The sequence below is a fragment of the Talpa europaea genome (genome assembly GCF_964194135.1).
Source record: "Talpa europaea genome assembly, chromosome: 14".
In the NCBI taxonomy this organism is placed as follows: Eukaryota; Metazoa; Chordata; class Mammalia; order Eulipotyphla; family Talpidae; genus Talpa; species Talpa europaea.
In genome coordinates, this window is record NC_140082.1 from 34084482 (window position 1) to 34103963 (window position 19482).

The 19482-nt window shown below is 37.3% G+C and overlaps 1 protein-coding gene across 2 annotated transcripts in view; it reads left to right on the plus strand.

The window, feature by feature from the left end:
- The window catches only part of SFMBT2 (Scm like with four mbt domains 2), a gene marked incomplete at both ends in the record, with an annotated part of 165743 nt that overhangs the window by 99674 nt on the left and 46587 nt on the right, over positions 1 to 19482 (plus strand). For both annotated transcript variants that reach the window (XM_084253424.1, XM_084253425.1), the window contains 2 exons: positions 8217 to 8299; positions 14293 to 14419. In XM_084253424.1, the coding sequence (XP_084109550.1) occupies positions 8217 to 8299; positions 14293 to 14419 (210 nt within the window). The remainder of the gene's footprint in view (positions 1 to 8216; positions 8300 to 14292; positions 14420 to 19482) is intronic.

Here is a 19482-nt window from a genome sequence, read left to right on the forward strand (position 1 = left end):
ATTTCTCACACCCAGGATCTAACCTATTAATGAATCCTGTCAACATTTTCAGGACCTGACTATATTCTCTCGACGACTACCCTGGTCCCATCGTCATTAAATTGCCCTGGTTACTGGTCCTCTGTTTTCCTATCTACTCTCAACATAGCGGTCAGACTGCTGTAGTTAAAATATAAATCACATCTGTCCTTCCTCCGCTCAGCCTGCCCGGGACCATCCCAGCTCATGCATGCCTAGATCATGACTATAGCCTACAAGCCCTCCAGGTCCCAGTTGGTCTCACCCCCTGAAATGCTTCTTCATTTTGCTCAGCCACACTGGGCTGCCCTTCCTGGAACTTACTTTGGCCATCCCTTTCCTTCCCTATGGCACCCCACATCCTAATTGGTATTCTCTTTTCTTAAAGAAAATCCTCAGACACCATCTGATGAACTTCTTAGTCCATTTTGTGATCTGTTGTATTTCAGACATACCCTGCAGACCCTCCTCTTGCTTCAGTCTTGACTCAGGCACTGCCATCCTGGGGTGTCTTTCTTGGTTGCCTTATTTAATATCAAATGCAGATCAACACCTCACCCTACCCCCACATTTTTATTTCCTTGCTTACGCAGCATATCTCTATTGAACTTTTTGTCATGCAAGATATAAATAAGTACTACTGCTTCTTTCCATCTCTCCCCACTGAAATGAAAGATCCACAAGAGCAGGGATTTTTGTCTTGTTCCCTGCTCATTATTCCCAGTAGCTAGACTAGCTAGACTAGCAGGTTGCATGTAGTAAACAATAGTTGAGTGTTGAATGAGTTTAAGTCTTGCTGCCTTTCTAGTTCTCTCCCCCCCTCTCTCCCATAAACCTTCACCTTCCCATCCATTCTCCACATCTTTCTAAAGATTTTGTGCTTAACTACACAACTCCCTTGGTTTCTGTATCTATCTCTGTACCTGCCTCTCATTGTTTTCATTACAGTGTCACTTGACACTGGATTTTGTTTTGATATATGCATAAATAGTACACTGTACAAAGCTTTATGTGATTTTTCATTAGCAATTTTTCATTTTTTTCCATGTTACATGTAGATTTGTTTTTATCATTTTCTCTGCTTTATGATGTGCTTTAAGTTTTGACATTCCTTTCTGCTTTCTAGACATTGAAGGCATATCCAGTTTTCCTGATTGCAAATCAGCAAATCAAAAGTCCCTCTCTGTATATGTAACCAAATATGAAAGATCCTTTGAGGATATACTTAAATGTGAGATTGCTGGAATTCTCCAGATTTTGCCAAATAAGCTCCACATTGTTTACATTTCCATTAGCAGTGTTTGAGAGTTCCCATTTTGTATCATCCACCCTGTTTATGTGGAATTCTTTGACATAAGCTGTCCTGCTCTGATGGTGAAGTAGATCTTGTTTCACTTGGATGTCCCTGATTATTAACAATAGAGCAGTTCACTATATACTTATTGGTGATTTGTGTTTCCTTTGAAATGTTGACTCTGTTTTTTGCCCTTCTTTTGATTACAGAAGTATTTGTATTTTCTAATATGAATTGTTTCTTAGCAACACACTTTCTAAATGCCATAGTTGTGTGTGGCTTGTTTCTTCACTTTTTAAATGGTGTTTGATGTGAATTTTATTTGAAGTCTCACAATATAAGGTACTCAAGTACCTAGCTTAGTTTGTCTTTAGAAGTCCCTACCAATATCATCCTTAGTTTTTTAAACAAAGTCTTGCAGTTTTATTTTCCATATTTATCCCTCCAACCTAGTTAGAATTATTTTTGTGTGTGTGTCATGAGGAAAGAAAACACTTTTTCACTTGTGTAGGTTTTTCAAATTCATCAGTTGTCTCAGTATCATTAATTGAGTAATCTACCATTTCTTCTCTAATATGCAATGCTTAGATCAAGTCCCTTGGTGGGACTTAGCTATTTGATTTGCTTGTCCATCTCTTCACAAATACCCCACTTTGTAAAGTGGATTTTACTTTATAATAAGTCATGTTATCTGTTAGGTGAGTCCACTTTGTTTGAAAATTGTCTTTGTTAGTTTGGACAGGTTAGATTTACGAGTTTTAGAATCAATTTGTAATGCTTTATGAAGAACTCTCCTGGATTCTAATTGGCATTACTTTGGATTTAGAAAAATTGACATTTGGTTGTATTCTCTTTTTATAACTTGCAGTTTTTGCTAAGATTTTTCCTAGGATCATTTTGCTAGGATTGCTCTTGTGGGTGATATTTTTTAAATTCTTTTAATTTTGTATTAATTGTAGCCAATAGATTGTATTCAGAGACTTTTGTATATTTGTTCCATGTCCAACCACTTTCCTAAGCAGTTTGTCCCAAGAACAGTTTGTACAAGAGATGGGTTGTCTGATTGTTGAAGATTAGTAAACTAATTTGTAAAACCATCTGGATTTGGTACTGTTTTAGTTTGTTTTCTATTGAGTGTGAATTTATTTCCTTTGATGATTATAAGGGTAGTCATAGCAACCATTTCTGTTTGAGACAGTCCTGGTAATGTATGTATATTTATAGAATTGTCTGTTTTAGCTGTTTTTTCAAATTTATTATAGGATCATTCTGTTAAGTCAAGCTTAATATATTTAAATATAACTTCTCAGTATAGTTTTGATCATTCTATAAATTTCTGAAAGGTGTATATTAATTCTGAGGTTGAGGATTTATCAGATGTTTTATGTGTGTGTGAGTGAATGAGAGAGAGAGAGAGAGAGAGAGAGAGAGAGAGAGAGAGAGAGAGAGAGAGTATCAATATATTTCATCTGAAACCTGAGATGAGAATTTTCAATCAGTGCACCTTGTTATTGGACTTGGAAGTGTGTTTTCATTTCTAGCTTTCTGATTCATTCTTGAGTAAAAAGTTATCTTTGGTTGAAAAGATCTGAGAATAGAACTCTTTGAGTAATTTTTTTTTTATCTGAAAGTATGTCTGATTGTTAAAAACTAAGCATCATTTTATTTGCTTATCCCTAAATGTCTTCTTTAGGATTTATAAGATGGTTTTGCTGTTGACAGATATTGATACTCCATCCTGGGGACATAGTTGCATCTGTTAACATTTTGTTCATAATTCAAAATAACAGTTTGAGCGTGCCCCAAGACAGAAATATATTAAGCGTTACACCATGACCTCTTTTCATTCTAAAAGATAAGGAAGTTGGCTTGGCTGGTGTTTATACTAACTTATTTGTTTCCCCTCTTTTTCTTTTCTTGCACTAGTCCATGAACATGAAAGAAAAATTTACTTGGGAATGAATGCAAATTTTAAAGATCTGCGTCAGGGAGGTCTTGAAATTCAGTGTCCATGTAGGAGATGGGGGAGCTGGCATTCTTCAAGCAAGAGGTTATAACTTTTAAGTAAATAGCCTGGAAAAAAAGGAAATGCTTTAATAACTAGAGTTACTGTCTTCCGCCTTATAAGCATGCACACAAATTCACTCTTGAAGCAAATCAAGAAAATATTGAGAAAACTTGCTGAGGAACAGCATGTCTGCCACCGGAGGTCTTGCTATCCTACCTGCTCAGTTGCGGGCATCCCTCGGTCCTGCCTTGTGGATGGCTGTGAGGCTTGCCTGAAGTGACACCATAATGTGCTTAATCTCAGTGAGTTCAGGTAGCTCAGTAGAAGCTTTGGCTTCATAGGAAAGTGAACCCTTTTCAGTAAGGAAAGCAGGGCTGTGACAGAGTACCCAGAACAGGGCCGTGCTCTCCTGGTGCACAGCATTTTCTGAGAAAGGTTTCAGAGCCCTATAGAACGTGATTTCTTTCGTGACATCTTTCATTCATAAATGTCAGTCCTGGTATTTGCCAGACTTTGAAAATGATTGTGTCACTTCCTCCTTTCAAAGGGAGCTAAATAAGCTTGCTATTTATACAATTGTTCTATTGATAGTACCTCAACAAAATCAGTGTTCTCTGGGGGGAAAATCTCCTCACGGGCTACATGGTCTTCCGTCATGTGTGCCTGGGTTCTTCGGAGCTTCCTCCCTGATTCCTGTGTCCCCTCCATTCTTGTCTTACCCATTGTGTCATAGTTGTCACATGGTTATCTGTCACACTTAGTAGCTCCCAAAGCAGGTGAAAGCTGAGCAAATGTCTGTTTCCTCTTATCAGAAAATACCAGAGTCCAGCAAACTGCAGACTTAATGTGAATGATTGCTGAATGCTTGCATTTCATTTCTAAGAACATGTTACTACTTTATAGGACTTAAGTTTTTTTTTTAAAGATTTGTTTATTTATGCATACAAGAACTGGGGTATAGGTCAGAGGTGTGGGGGGTGAGAAGATTCACCAGAGACAGAATGGGGAACAGAACAGGCAGATGGACTGAAATACACTGCTGAGGGGAGCAGCAGGCGAGTCAGGAGAGGTCTGCTGCGCCATGTGGGTAGCTCCCTGGCCACCTGGGGATCGAACTCATGCTGCAGAGGCTGTGGATAACTTCATAAGTTGCATCACCCTGGGGAGGGTCTTTTCCTCACTCCTTATAATTTTGATTGCTTACATACCCCAAAGCTGATCATTTGCTTGCGCCACCATAGGCCCTTAAGTAATTTTTTTTAAACAATTTTTTAAATTATTTAAATTACAGATTTAATGCAGATTCCTTTCTTTAGATTTGAAGAAATACAATAGTTTTCTGTCCTAAAGCATTAACTTTTGCTCTATATTTGCTCAGATTTCTATTTCCTTGATATGTGTAACTTGGTTCAAATTTTTGATACACACTGATTCAGAACCTGGCTTTTGTCAGTTATAGCGTTAGATCATGCCAAAGTATCTACTACTTTAAATGACTGGAGAGTTCCAAGATTTGTAGGTAAATAATTTAAAATTTCTGTGGTTCATGTGTGTAGTTCTCAATTCTGCCTTTATAGGTAAAAAATGTTGGCATAGGCTAACATTCGTTATACTAACAAACAAGTTAGTATAAAAAATTATATCCATTAGGATATAACTTCTTATCACTTTCCATAGGATATAAATTCTGTTGTTACCCCAACTCACATTGCTCCAGCTCCATAGTCCTCCTTGCTCTTTCTAGAACATTCTGGACCAACTGCTGGGCTTTGGCAGTCTCTACTCCCTTTCCCTGGCATGCTCTCCCCCCATAGAGTCACATGGCTGGACTTACTTCATTAACTTCTTGAAGTTGCAACTTTTCATTGAGACCTTCCTCAATACAGCCCTCTCTGTGTTCCTTCTCTTATTCTCTATAGCCCTTGTGATCGATCATCTAATTTTTCTGTATTTTTGTGTAATCTCTCTCCTCTATCCGCAGGTAAAGATTTTGTCAGTTTTGCTCTCTTTTGCACTTCCAGTGTTAGAAGCCTACATACCACACAGAACACACTTATTAAATGTTTTTGAATGAATATGTGAGTGAATAAATGGAGAGTCGACACCTTCCTGAAGATTTTGATGCATGTTGCCAATTTTTGGTATCTGTGATGGGTTTAAGATTATATAATTTTTTCATCGTCACTCAACTTAGAAATCAGCTCTGACTCTTGTGCATCTCTTTTAATAGAGAGGGAAACCTTTTTGAAAATCCTTTGCCTTTTCCCCCAAGTCACTGCCACGGGTGTGAAACCACCATGCTTTGCTCAGGGTTGTCATGGTTCACTTCCAGGTACTGAGGGGTGGTCTGACACCCCTTCCTTATAGGAGAATGAGCATGAGGTTCTTTTAGCAAATGAGGAGCTGGCGAATGTCTGTGGAGAATCAACCCTTGATTCATTGACCGCTTTGATTATCTTTTAAAATGGAGCAAAGGTTAATTTGCTTTTGAATAACTTTTGTTATTGAAATAACTCATGATCATTATTGAAGACTTGAAAAATACAAGGTTAAAAAAATGTTTTTCTTGACATTACTCTGCTCCTCTTCTCTGCATTTTTATATAAGTATAAATATATACCATTAGTTCTGTATATGCTTGTAGCAGTATTTTTATTTAAACCTACAGCAGTAATTTTTTCATGATTTCCTTTTTTTTTACAAACTGTGCAATTTCATGCCTGTATGATTTTCCACCAACTTGTGTTAAATTTCATATTGTTTTCCATTTTTGGATGTAAAGTTGTTTCTCCTTCCCCATTACTATCAATAACAATGCCATTGTATTTAATGTATAATGCTTTTACAGTGTTTAGGGGTTTTAGGGGATAAATTCCCAGAAGTGAAATTGTGTCAAAATTCATGAACACTTTTACTGCCAAATTGTTTTTCAAAAGAATTGTCCGCTTGCACTGCCAGTAGTAATGTTTGCAAGTGGAGCTGTTTTATGTCAATTAATAGTGTATCATAAGGAAATGGTCATCGACCTGTTCCCTTCTGGACCTGTAATAGTTGGAGCTTCATTCCAAGCAAACACTAATAAAAGCTTAAATAACTCTAGTGGCCGTGGTTCAATGGGTCTCTGATGGCAGCTTGTTGCAAATTTTAATAGCCCGAGGGGTTTTAGATCTCCTTTTATTTTCTTTCCCCTCTGCTGTTTTCCTTCCTCCTGGGTTTAAAACATGTTTTCCTGGCTACAGTTAAGCCTTAGTACTTCTTGTTCTGTCTTTGTTGATTAATGAGCATAATTGACCCCTGTTGTCTCTATTATACAAACTGCAGCAATTTGTTTTTATGTAGCAGTTATTTTCTGAGCTGTCACAAAACAGCCTTACAAAGAGAGCTCATTATCAGTTCCCAGGAAAAGAATTTTAAGTGATGAAGTGAATAAAGGTTCCTCAGAGAAGGAGGAGAAGTCTAAGCCGTTCAGATGTTCACGAAAACAAGATTGAGTTCTGGGGCCAGAATAAGTAATTGTTGCTTAGGTGCCAGCAAGACTTGGTTGTATCTTGAAGTTATTAGATTAAAAATGACTCTCTTCAGAGAGTCCTGAAGGGAGGAGATAGAGGATTGAATATGGAACCGAGATAACATGTAGCCTCCCATTTTATGGCAGGTACACATCTGTTAGAAGTTGGTGGCTATGAAAGTGATCACAGAAAGCCCAGTTAAATGTCTGTTAGTAGGGGGTAGGTAGTTTCTAAGTTGGAAATTTTTGTCTGAATAGATATTGACTGTAAGGAACTGTCATATTTCAAGTTCTGTCAGAAAATGGTTTGCTATTCATTTATATAGGGTTTTTCCCCCTATTTTTCTTCTTCCCACATGATCTTGGTGAGATTTCTATTCATTCACAATGCTAAGGAAATAACAAAAATCCAGAGAATAGATTTGTATTTCAGATGTATCCTCAAAGCTACATACCAGAAGAGACCCACTATCCCCAGTTCTCATTTTCCCCCCTTCTCTGCAATTCAGTTCCAAGGAAAAATTTAGTCCTCCCTTCCTTTCATTTATTTGGGGATTTTCTCACTAAAACCTCAACTCCTTGATTCTCTGTTACCTTCTGTTATTACTTTTCAAAAACACCCCTCAGTAGGTTTTTTTTTCCCCCCCTAATAGTCTTATGCTTTCCATGAAGGTATTGAGAAGTAAGTTCACATGTACACAGAGTTTACCTGAGGGAAGGTACTAGTATATATTAATATTTCTGCAGAATGAATTGTATGATGTCTTTTGTGTAATAGCCTATGTCATTTACTCCCCCTTAAAGCATTATATACCCAAAAGCATGCGTGGATGTGGGTGAATCCTACCCTTTCACCTGATTTCAGGCACTGCATTATGATAATGATTGTTGGTATACCTTACTTGTATGTAGTACTTTATATTTTGCAAAATGTTTCATTTGACCTTCATAAAATGTAATGCACTCTCAGGCTTAAGAAAGAACAGCAGGGCCTCCCAGGTGGCGCAGCGGTTGAGCGCCGGGCAGCCTCCGTGGCGCCGGTTCGATCCCCGGCTGCTCCCTGGCCACCGGAGGAGGGTCCCACATGGCGCACAGACCTCTCCTGCGGCCCGCTGCTCCCCTCAGCAGTGTACTTCGGTCCTTCTGCCTGCTCTGCTACCCGCTCTGGCTCTGGTGAATTCTCTCACCCTCCTGCGCTTCTGACTGTACCCAGTGCTTGTATAAATACATAAATAAATCTTAAAAAAAAAAAAGAAAAGAACAGCACCTTGGGGAGGGTCTGTTCCTCACACCTTATAATTTTGATTGCACACATACCCCGAAGCTGATCATTTGCCCAAGATGTAGTTTGATTCATGCTGTTTCATCTGTTTTTTTGTTCTGCACAGGCTACTCTGGCCAGGACTTTGACTGGGCCGATTATCACAAGCGGCATGGGACAGAGGAAGCACCTCCTTTTTGCTTCAGAAATGTAAGCAGCACATCTCTTGTTACTTCTTTATCATAAATGTTGTTCACCACAATCGTTGTAAGTTGCTTTCTATTTAATGAGCAAGGTTGGAATGCTACCATATAGCACGGGATCCTAAATCTGTCATAGTTTCTAATAGGTTTTCCTTTCAGCTGATGTGTTAGGTGAGGTGATACTGGGCGGTAGTAACAAACAGGCTACTAAATATGTAGCTTCTCAAACATGATCTTAGTTTATTTTTCATTCATGGAGGGGCCAGTGTCTTCCTGAATACAGGTGGTTCTTATGGTGAGCCTTGGGCTAGATATGTATTTGTTTTCATCTGGATCTAGTGAGTAGACAGGCGCAGAGATCAAGAAGATATCTGTATTTCTAAAGACATGGCTAATATTGATGCATTTTAATTTGTTCACCTCCTACTGGTGGGAGCTTGCACCATGCTATAAGTGAGGCCAGGCATGCTGTGGAAGAAGGAGGACAAATTTTGGTGGAGAGTTAGCCACCTGCAGCATCAGCTCTCACATACTATCAAGTATAGTATCGATAAACCCGTTGATGGGAAATTTTCTGCTCATAAAGTATAGTCTTAAAATATGATCTTAAATTTTTAATATTAGTAAGAGACTAGACTAACAATTTTGTCCTTTGTTTATTTGAAGCTGTTTCCTAATTCAAATAGTTATTGGCATAGTAATAAGATTTTTTTGTGACAGAAAATAGCAATGTGTGTGTTCACACATGTGTACCTGATTAATTATAGGAGTTGATTACATAAAGTCATTTATAAACTATTCAACTAAACTTCATCAACCCTGGGAACTATGAAAAGAGATGAACTATCCATTTAAAGAATGAGACAATGTAAATATATTATTTTGTGTGTTGAGCATATATTTAGTTATGAGAGTAAATTCCTTATGCTAAAAGATGCAGTGTTGGCCTCCCTGGTGGCGCAAGGGGTTAAGCACCGCACTAGGAAGCAGTCCGCAGCCTCTGCAGCACAAGTTCGATCTCTGGCTGGCCAGAGAAAACCCACATGGTGCAGCAGACCTTTTCTGTCTTGCCCACTGCTCCCCTCAGCAGTGTATTTTAGTCAGTCTGCCTGTTCTGTTCCCCACTCTGTCTCTGGTGGATCCTCTCACCCCCTGCATCTCTGGCCTGTACCCCAGCTCTTGTATGCATTAATAAATAAATCTTTAAAAAAATAAATAAAAGATGCAGTCTTCCAATTGGGGACCAAGGATACTGGAATGCAAAGTGCTCCCCAAAGACTGATTTTCTACACACGTGCTCCTAGAGTTGCTAAGTCATTGCCACCCAGAATTTTATATTATAGAAAGAAACTATATGGAGTTTGAAGAATTAAATAGGTTGCTTACTGGGTCAACTTGTACTCATAAATACAGAAGCAAGTCACTGGCAGAGTTGGAAATGAGGACTCCTTAAATGATTAAAAGAATTTTCTATTGGATGACGTTGCTACTGCACAAAAGTAGCTTTTCTATAGCATATAAGAGTGTAGGTTGTATGTTGGGGGCTGCTCTGTAACTAACAGGATCATCATGAAGCTAGCTCGAAAGGCTGTTAGCTCGAAAGGCTTATTAAATCCAGTGTGGTCTTATTTTACCTTTTACCTATTGGCATTATTTATCCCTGAGTTGACTGGTCTCATTGCCTTTCATTTAAAATTACAGAGATACTTTATCACAACCCTAAACCCCTCTGAGGTTGTGCTTTCTATCTGACAAGAGAAATAGTCCCATGGGAAGAAGATCCTGAGATCTTCCCCCTCCTACCCCCTAGATCGGTATTTCAGGGGTTGCTTCTTCTGTTACAAAACATATTTCCATTAAAGGCTCTTTTTTCACTCCTCTGCTCCCATGCAGCCAAGTAGATTTTAATAGTGGGGCGAGTAGTCACATCCTCAGTTGTTTCTGAGCTTTCAGGATTTAGCTGCCAAGATTAAATCATATTTAATGAATATGCTGGTGTTTTCATTAGTAATGCACTTGTTACAAATATGCCCCTTTGTTTCTGGCTCTGTGTTTATTTAATCAACAGGATTGTTATCTGCTTGTTGGCATATGCATTGCAATGCTGTTACTTGGCTGAATTTTGTTAACTTGCTACAAGTGCTTTTTAATGAAATGCTTAACGTAAGTTCATTTTTTAGTCACACATCTTTTTGTACTAGAGGAGAGATAGTGTAGAAATGAATGTATAGAAGACATTTCCCAGGGGGTGTTTAACCATCACAGGTACTTCTGAAATGGATTGACACAGCCAAATGCTTAGTAAAATAAACTCACAGCTAACAGTTTTGCTATTGATCCTTTATAAATTGCCCTCAAGCAGTGAGTTGAAACCAAAATAGGTTATGTGGTTGTAGCTTTCTCTTATTAAGTAGGATAAAACACATTTTCGCTTACTTAGAGGCTTTTTAGGTAGCCTATTGAGTTGTATTACCAGATAGAAGCTCAATACATAATAGACGTGGATAAAGCAGAATGACTTACAGAAAAGTAGCCCACCTAGAATATCTTTGATTCCTGTTTCTAGAGAAAAATATAAAAGAAAAGAGCAGATTGGTTTCTTAACATGCATTGGATAATTTTTTCTGACTACATACAGATCAAATTTTATTTTCAACTTAGTGTATATAAAGATGTATAAATGTGATTTACTTTGGTTTCTTTTCATTAGTCACCTAAAAATATAATCTCAGTTACTTGTAGGAAAAATAAATAGTATTATTATATGATTAAAATTTAACGTAGTGAGTAATATTTAAAAATTTCTTATTTATCTCAAAATAATGTAAGGAGGGAATTTTGCTTCCAGTATTGACTAGGTAAGCTCAAAAGCTGCTTAACCCTCCAGCAATAGCAACTATAAACTCCAGAAAGAACAAAAAACCACTGCCTGAGGGATGCAGAGAATGAACCAAAAAACGGGCAGATTTTAAAAGCAAGCAGATGCTTAGAAAAAAGGAACAGTAGCAGTGATTGTTCCATGATTTTCAGACTTTGGGCCTGAGTCAGCCACATTTGACAACATTCAGAATAATATGAAAGAGACTTTCTACCTAATGAACCATATAACAGAATTTGGACAAACACAGCTCCGAGAAAGTGAGAAGAGACTTAGATAGGGAGTCCCAGAAAGAGAGAATCACAAGTTCTATGTATAAACTTTGCCTAAATCTTTAGCTAGTTCTTAACAATTTCTTTATGTAGCTTGGCTAGGGATGAAGGAACTAAATTGAGATTTGAATTTCTTCTTAAGAGTAGGAGTTTATAGTTTGAGTCTAGTCAAATTAATTGCTGGCTGATGCAAAAACAAAACAAAAGAACAAACCCAGCACTCTTTAGATAAATATAACACAATCCAGAGGTCACTATAACATAACATTTAAAACATGCAGGTTTCAATCTAGAGTTGCTCAACACATGAAAAAGTAGGAAAATCTGACTTATTCTCAATAAACAATATAATCAGCAGAGACCAAATAGAACATAACTCAGGTGTTAGAATTAGCAGACAAGTGTTTTTAAATCCCCTACTGTAACTCAGTGGTGTGAAGCTATGATTTCCAAATTGTTGTCCTTGGGCCAGCAGCTTCAGCTTCACCTGAGAATTTACTAGAAATATAAATTCTTTTACCTCACCTTAAATCAAATGAATACAATTTTTGGAGTGAGACCCAGAAGTCTATATTTTTAAAAGTCTCTCCAAGTGATTCTGAGACACCCTAAATTTGAAAACCTTCACTGTAAAAGAAATTATTCTCATAATGAATGAAAAGATAGAAAGTTCCAGAAGAGTGGAAAGCATGAAAAAGAGAAATCCTAGAACTGAAATTCCATTATCTGGTAAACAAATTCATTGGCAGGGCTTCATAGCAGAATGGAGATGACAGAGGAAAGAACCCATGACTTTGAGGATGGAAATTATCTTCTCTGAGGAACAGATAGGAAAAAAAAGATTGGGAATGGGGGAGACAAACAATATCCAATATCTGGAGGAGAAAAAGATATATAATTAAAGACCCAGAATGTATGACCACAGAGACTGGAGAAAAAAATGTATGAAAAATTAATGGTCAATATTTTGTCAAAGTAGCTGAAAGACCTAAATCGTTTAACAACCTCAGAAAGCTCTTACCAGCCTAGTACAAAGAAATCCAACAAAAATCAAATTATTGGTACAAACATATGGAGAAATAGCTTGAAAGTATCTGGAGAAAAATATGATACCCTCAAACAGAGGAACAACAATTTGAATAATAGACTTCTCATCAAAAACAATGAGGCCAGAGATAGTGAACCAGCATCTTTAGAATGCCCAAAGAAAGAACACTGTAATTCTATATCCAACAAAAAAATCTAAGTCCTGAATAGAAGATAAAAAAAGACACTTTATTAAAAACAGAAGCAAGTGAAAAAATGCTGAACTTCATTATTCCTGGGGAAAATGCAAGTTAAAAGCACAGTGAGCTACCTACCTAGTAGAGTGACTAAAATTTGAAAACGTGGCACAACCAAGTGTTGGCAGGATGTTTAGCAACTGGAACTCCCCATTTTGTTGATGGGAATGCAAAATGATGTGTTGGAAAAAAACAGTTTCTTAGAGAGTTAAACACACATGTACCATGTAGCATTTATTTCTAGACAAATGAAAACAGACTTACTGACCGAAAGCTATCCCTCCAAAGCTCAAGCCCTAATCTTCAACATCTCAGAATGTTGCTGTATTTGGAGTGAAGGTCTTTAAAGAAATAATTTAGGTAAAAATGATGTTATATATGTGGGCTTTAATCTAAACTGAAAAGAAGATTAAAACCCAGACCACATGTGTAGAGGAAAGAGCATGTGAGTCGATGGGCATTGGCAAGCCAAGGAGAGAAACTTCAGGCGAAACCAGCCCTGCCAACACCCTGCTATTGGACTTCCAACCTGCAGAATTGGGACAGTAAATTTCTGTTTTTAAGCCATACAGTGTGTGGTGTTTTGTTAGAGCAGCCCCAGCAGTTTTGTTCATACAAAAACTTGATTTGAATAATTATAGTGCCTTTATTCATAATCACTGAAAATGGAAACAATTTGAATGTCCTTCAATTGCAAAATGGATGACCCAACTGTGGTCCATCTATTGAAACTACTCAGTGATAAAATTCAGTGAACTGCCAATACATGCAATAGTGTGACTGCCTCTTGAATGTCATCCATGTAGTTAGTGAAAGAAGCCAGAATATGTACTATATGAATCCATTTATGGAATATTATGGAAAGGTGAAACTGCAGGAACAGAAAATAGATCAGTGAGTGGGCTGCTGGAGGGATTGAATTTTATGAAAGGAGTGGTAAAGGGTGTTTTGGAGGTGAAGGAACTGTTTTGTATCTTGATTGTGTTATGATCACGTGATCATGCACCAAAAAGAATGAATTTTCCTATATGTAACTTTTTTAAGTCAATTTAGAAAGTAAATAAAATATAAACAAAAGCATAAAATAAAAACAAAGGCGATATCAGACAGAAGAAAACTACTGACATTCATTACCAGCAAACAGGCACTAAAAGAAATGCTAAGGGACATTCTTCAGGCTGAAGGGAAATGATGGCAGGCAGAACCCCAGTCTTTCTTGTTAAGTACCCCTTAATGTGCCAGGTATGATGTGAGGAATATAGGGAAAGAGAAGAAATGGTTTGTGCCCCTGTGATTCTGTAGAAACATCGTGCATGTGGAACTGGAAAAGAAAACATGTGATTCATGGTGCGTTCAGATGACGTTATTAGGCACCAGAGTTCTAACTTCTGGGATACAAATGAACAGCACATGGTTTTTTTCTCATGAATGGTGGGAGACAAATGCAACCAAACCAGTGTATTTTATGAAAAAGACCTGTGTGTGTACACGTGTGGATGTGTGCATTTCAGCTTCTACACAATTGTGCTGGTGTCTGCGGGTTCAGTGTCAGTTCTTTCTCTTTCAGACATCATTCAGTCGGGGTTTCACAAAGAATATGAAACTTGAAGCTGTAAACCCCAGGAATCCAGGAGAACTCTGTGTGGCCTCTGTCGTCAGTGTGAAGGGGAGGTTGATGTGGCTTCACCTGGAAGGTATGCGTTGTCAGCCATCATTCTGAAGACTCAGAGTCCATCTGTAGAGAATGAGATGCAGGGGAACACCAGCCTTTCTCAGAGATGCCTTTTGCTTTCCTTTTATTTAAAGAGATCTTAAATTATTCAGTGTTCTTAAATAAGTGAAACTAATCAAATATAAATTCATTCAGAGGCACTCATTTTAACTAATAATTTCATGAAATGAGATGCTGGTGTTATAATTATGTTTGGAACACAGTGGTCTTTTTGCTTCTATGATTATGAAAGCTAATGTCACAATTAAATTAGTATGAGTCACTAAAACTGGTATTTGAGGTCTTGGTTATTATGGTGATAAAATTATGTATTTGCATTTTAATATGAATAATACTCTTTTACTTTGATTTCTCCTTTAGATGTTTAATTTTTCCTTAAAATAGTAACTGGAGATGATTTTTCTCTCCAAATGTATAATAAATAGGATTTAGGCTTGTTTGTTTAATGATGTATAAACTGTTGGTTATAGCTTCATTTTATTTGTACTTTGTAAGCAGAACCTAGAATAGGTTTTGAATTTAGATAGAAGTCTAGATTTTCTAGACATTATATCTCAATGAGAAAGACTTAAAATTAATTTAATCTCTAACATCTTCCCAACTTTATCTGATTTAAAATTCTTTGGTTTTATTTTTGTTTGTTTGATGATTTGTTTTTCATTTTCATTGCACTCAATAGTAATTTCAAGTGTATATTGAAAAGCAGTAAGACTGGATATGAATTATAAAATAATGCCAACTTTCCTGGTTCATATTTTAAGTCTTATGACATAAGTCATTCCATCATTAGAATTGAAAGTTTGAAAGGTCATAAAATTGGTGCTGATATCTTCAACCTTATTCCTTCAGTAAACAAGTCTAAAAAGCAGTGAGAGATCTGAGATAGGCCTACAGTCTCCTAGATAACATAGTGCAAGGAAGTGGGATTGGTAGAGAACAGTGATTTTAGCTAATGTTCAAAGAAATTACTTTAAACCATTGCTCTGATAGAGGATTTCAAAATCAATTTGAAAGAAAAGGAAATTCTCAAAATGTTGACTGCTTAGTGGATTTTTAAGTAGAATGGCCTCTAGTTGGAATTAGCCAAAATTAGACACAGGCAAATGGCAATGTTTCTGCAGCAACTAGGATGGAACATGCCCTTATTTTCATCGCTCTGTATAAAGTGGAGTCAACTGCTCTTGGAAAAACAAGATCCCTTTTGTAGCTTGTGATCTGTAAATTGAATTTGCTCCCTAATACTATGCTAATAAGCCTTGCTATGAGATTGGAGTCTTGTTTGCAGCATTAATTTGAAAACAAAAGATTGTGAAGTTTGAAGCCTATGTTTCATCATTATTACTTAGCACATTGTGGTTAAAATTCTTTGACAGTCATTATTTATTTAGCAGTTAGTGCTTCTGTAGTGCTTTACAACTGTTAATTACCTAACACTGACAGCAGTAAGAGTGTCCTGATTTTTATAGATGGAGAAACTAGCTAAGCCATTAAGATATGCCTGGGGTTCAATTTCATTGCTCTTGACATCTATTTTGTTGCTTAATTCACCAAACCCTGCAGCTTCCCAATTCTTAAAAAGAATGATGAGCAACATTTAGTTTATATTTAACATTTTTGACAGCCTTTTCTCCTTTTGCTGTTTTTCTTTGGATATAAATTTCTGGTTTTATGGCAACGAAATGTGTCAGCTCATGTCAGCTTTTTCTTATTCTCTGGAGTGCTGAAATTAGTTAGCATTAGGAAGGATATCAGCAAATAGAGGGTCTATTTTGTCTGACTTTACACATGAACAATTTTTTAAAAACCAATCTGTTGAATAATAACTACCTGGAATTACTAGTCAAAATCGTGCTTTTGACTCAAACTTGAAACATAGAATACATACAAAGTAAAATTCCGTTCACTCTCACTGATCTTACTTGGGTTTTTTGGGGGGATTTGTTTTGTTTTTGACCCTTACTGAACATTTAATTACTAAAGTGACAGCAAGCTTAACAATGCTATTTATCATCACTCACAGTTTTTTGTATATAATGTTTTCTTTCCTTAGCCCTGGAGACAAAAATGTTAGCGGTTCGCTGTGGCCATGTTGTAGCTGTTACATTATTTTTATGATGATGATGATGATACTGATTACAGATCATTCAGCTGACACTTTAAGCATATAAAGCAGCTCATAACAATTTATTAGTTTTTCATGTATTAAATTGATTTTAAGCTTTTTCAACACATTAATAATTGACCATTTTTTGATAAAGTGATTGTTTTTGTTTAATATTTGACTTCTTTTGAAGTCATAGTTCTTTAAGTCTATAAAGGATCTGATATTGAAGAGCAATGAATAAAAGATGTGAGATTAGTGTAATATTTGAAAAGAATTTCAGGCTCTCACAAACTGCTGACAGTGAGCAAGGGCAGTTTTGATGATGGAGTTTTGTGTTTTGGAAAGGGTATCGCAGTGTTTTCTCTTATGTTAATATTCTGCCCGAGGTAATCATATCTATAATCATGAGCATTATTGTGTAATAAAAATTGCTTTCAGTCCTAATGTCTAGCTTTGCAGCCACACACACTAGCTCCTAAGTCTGCATTCTCACTATGCAAGTGAGTTTCATTGGGACAAATAGGATTTGGGGGGGTTCTACCCTACCTCACGAATAGCTGCCTCAGCGCGTTTTACATCACCTTCTTTGGTTTCTCTTATCCCGGTCATTATCAAGATTATTTTCATCCTGTTTAAAAGAGATGATATGCTCTATATTCCTGAGTATATTAAGTATTTTGGCCTTTTTAGCTGAGGCACAATTTTCTTTAATGTCACCAAAAGACTGACTAGCAGGCTTTATTTCTGCTATGTTATTTAGTGCTTTTGGTTGTTGCCACTACAGAAATTGCTGTTGAGGGCAGCAAACCCTGGCTTTGAAGTTGGGAGGTCTGTTACAATGAAAACAGACAGGAGTTTTTGGTTTGAGCTTTTGTACTTCAACCATAGGGAGGAAGTGATGGCCCCACATGGTTTTTACCAGTGCTTTCCATTTCTGTGGCCTAAACCAGGGCCTATGTTAGAAGTGATGCAGAGGGGGCAGACTTTTTGTTTAACATTTGGCTCCTGAATTTTCACATAATCCCATTCTTTGCCCTTGTCTTTTTTTTCCCCCGGGTGTCACCTCCTATTACTGACTTTAAGTCACTCCAGCTCTTCTGTTCTAGAGTAAACCTTCAGGCATCTGCCTGAGTGGCTGTATCACCTGACTGTGCACAAGCCCTAGGGGATTATCCGTAGGAGCTCAAACTCTTTCTCAGATACTTCACCAGCTGCTTCTCCTCAGCTCAGCACCCCCATCCTTTATTCTCAGTAGTTCCTGTTCTCTCCCTTCCACTGCCTATCAAGATCCAGGGACCTGAACAGACTTGCTTCCTGCCTTTCTTGTCCTCTATACGTTGTAGACTCTCAAATATTTGCTGAAACAACTCCTGAGTGAGTAACATATTGAAGAAAGTAAGATGGAGTTTTGTGTCTGAGCCTCTTTTGGTAAAATTGATTCCATGCCAGGCTTAGGGATGAGGGCCCAAACCAGGTGAGTGTGAAGAGGTATTTTGAGAGAGGGCTTAGGCCATTTCTATATGGAAATCTTGGAAAATTAACTCTGTTTTAGACCGTGATCTTACTAGAATCAGAAAAGCGCTGGCATTCAAAGAATAGTCCCTGGTCTCAGAAAAGATTTTTCCATTTGTGGTGTTACAGCCCCCTTTGAGAGTCCGATGGCAACTATCACCGCTCAGAAAAGCACACTGCATATGTATATAATTTTTGAAGTAATTTCAGACGACTCATGGCCCTCTTAAAATAATTCTTGAATGGATCTGTCCATTTGCACCCAGTACCCCCAAGACCATGCTGTCACCAAAGTACCACAGTATGCAAAGTGCCCAGAGAGCTCTCTTTGTCTTTGTCTTTCTCTTCTCTCTGTCATACAAGTTCAGATTTGTCCCTTCCGCTTATGATTTCAGTGGTCTCCTAACTGCTTCCTCTACTGTGTTCATGGGGCTTTAAGAGTTAGCTTTGTAAAATATAGCCTGTGTTTCTTACAAAGAGTCAAGTTCTATAATGTGGCCTTCAACAACCCCCTCCTGATATATGACATGCACATTGTCTTCCCAGATGTGTGATTTTTTTTTAAATTTTATTTTATATATTTTACATCATTTTTCATTTTTGCACAATTTTACATCATTTTTCATTTTTGCACAATGTATGCATTTTCATCTTGGTTATATTCCCAATACAATTCCCACCCCCCATCCAGAGGTGTGATCTTTATGAATAAAATTTCTTTTCTTATTTGTAGGGCTCTATAAAATGCATATCTTAATGGTCTCTACCTTGTAGGATTGTTGTGAAGGTTGACTCAATGAATTAATGTCTATAAAGTGCATAGAACTGTGTAGTAGTATTTGCTTAGTTAATGGAGGAGATAGATAAGTAAAAAAAAAGGTAGCCTCTTTTCATTTCTGCTTTGTCTCCCCATGTAGAGCCTGAAGTAGACCAGTCATAGCTCTCAGCATCTTGGTATTGTCATTGACTCTATAAGCTGCAACTCCTACTTTTGCCTATCATATGGCACATTATTTGCACAAGAGATCACAGTTTACATGCACTTTGCTTGCTAAAACCTTGCTCAGTAGAGCTGAAAAGTAAATAAGATCTGTGTTCCTGAATGAAAAAGTAATTTAAGATATAGAACCCATCTCTTCAGAACTGCTGTTTTGCCAATGGATTTTAACTGTTAAGTGTTGTACAATAAAATTCAAAATCTCCATGGTCAGTTTTTTCTTATGCTTGGTTCAGTTCTACTAAACTATCCTGCCCATCATAATTAATTGAGGGGGTGGGCATTCTATTGGCATGCAAGTTCCTGGGGCCATAATAGATCTAGTGCATCTTTCTCCCTGGATGTATCTTAGACAGACTAGAGTTTGTAAGTGAGTCTAGGAGATGAAGCTGGCAAGGCCTGACATGGTTTA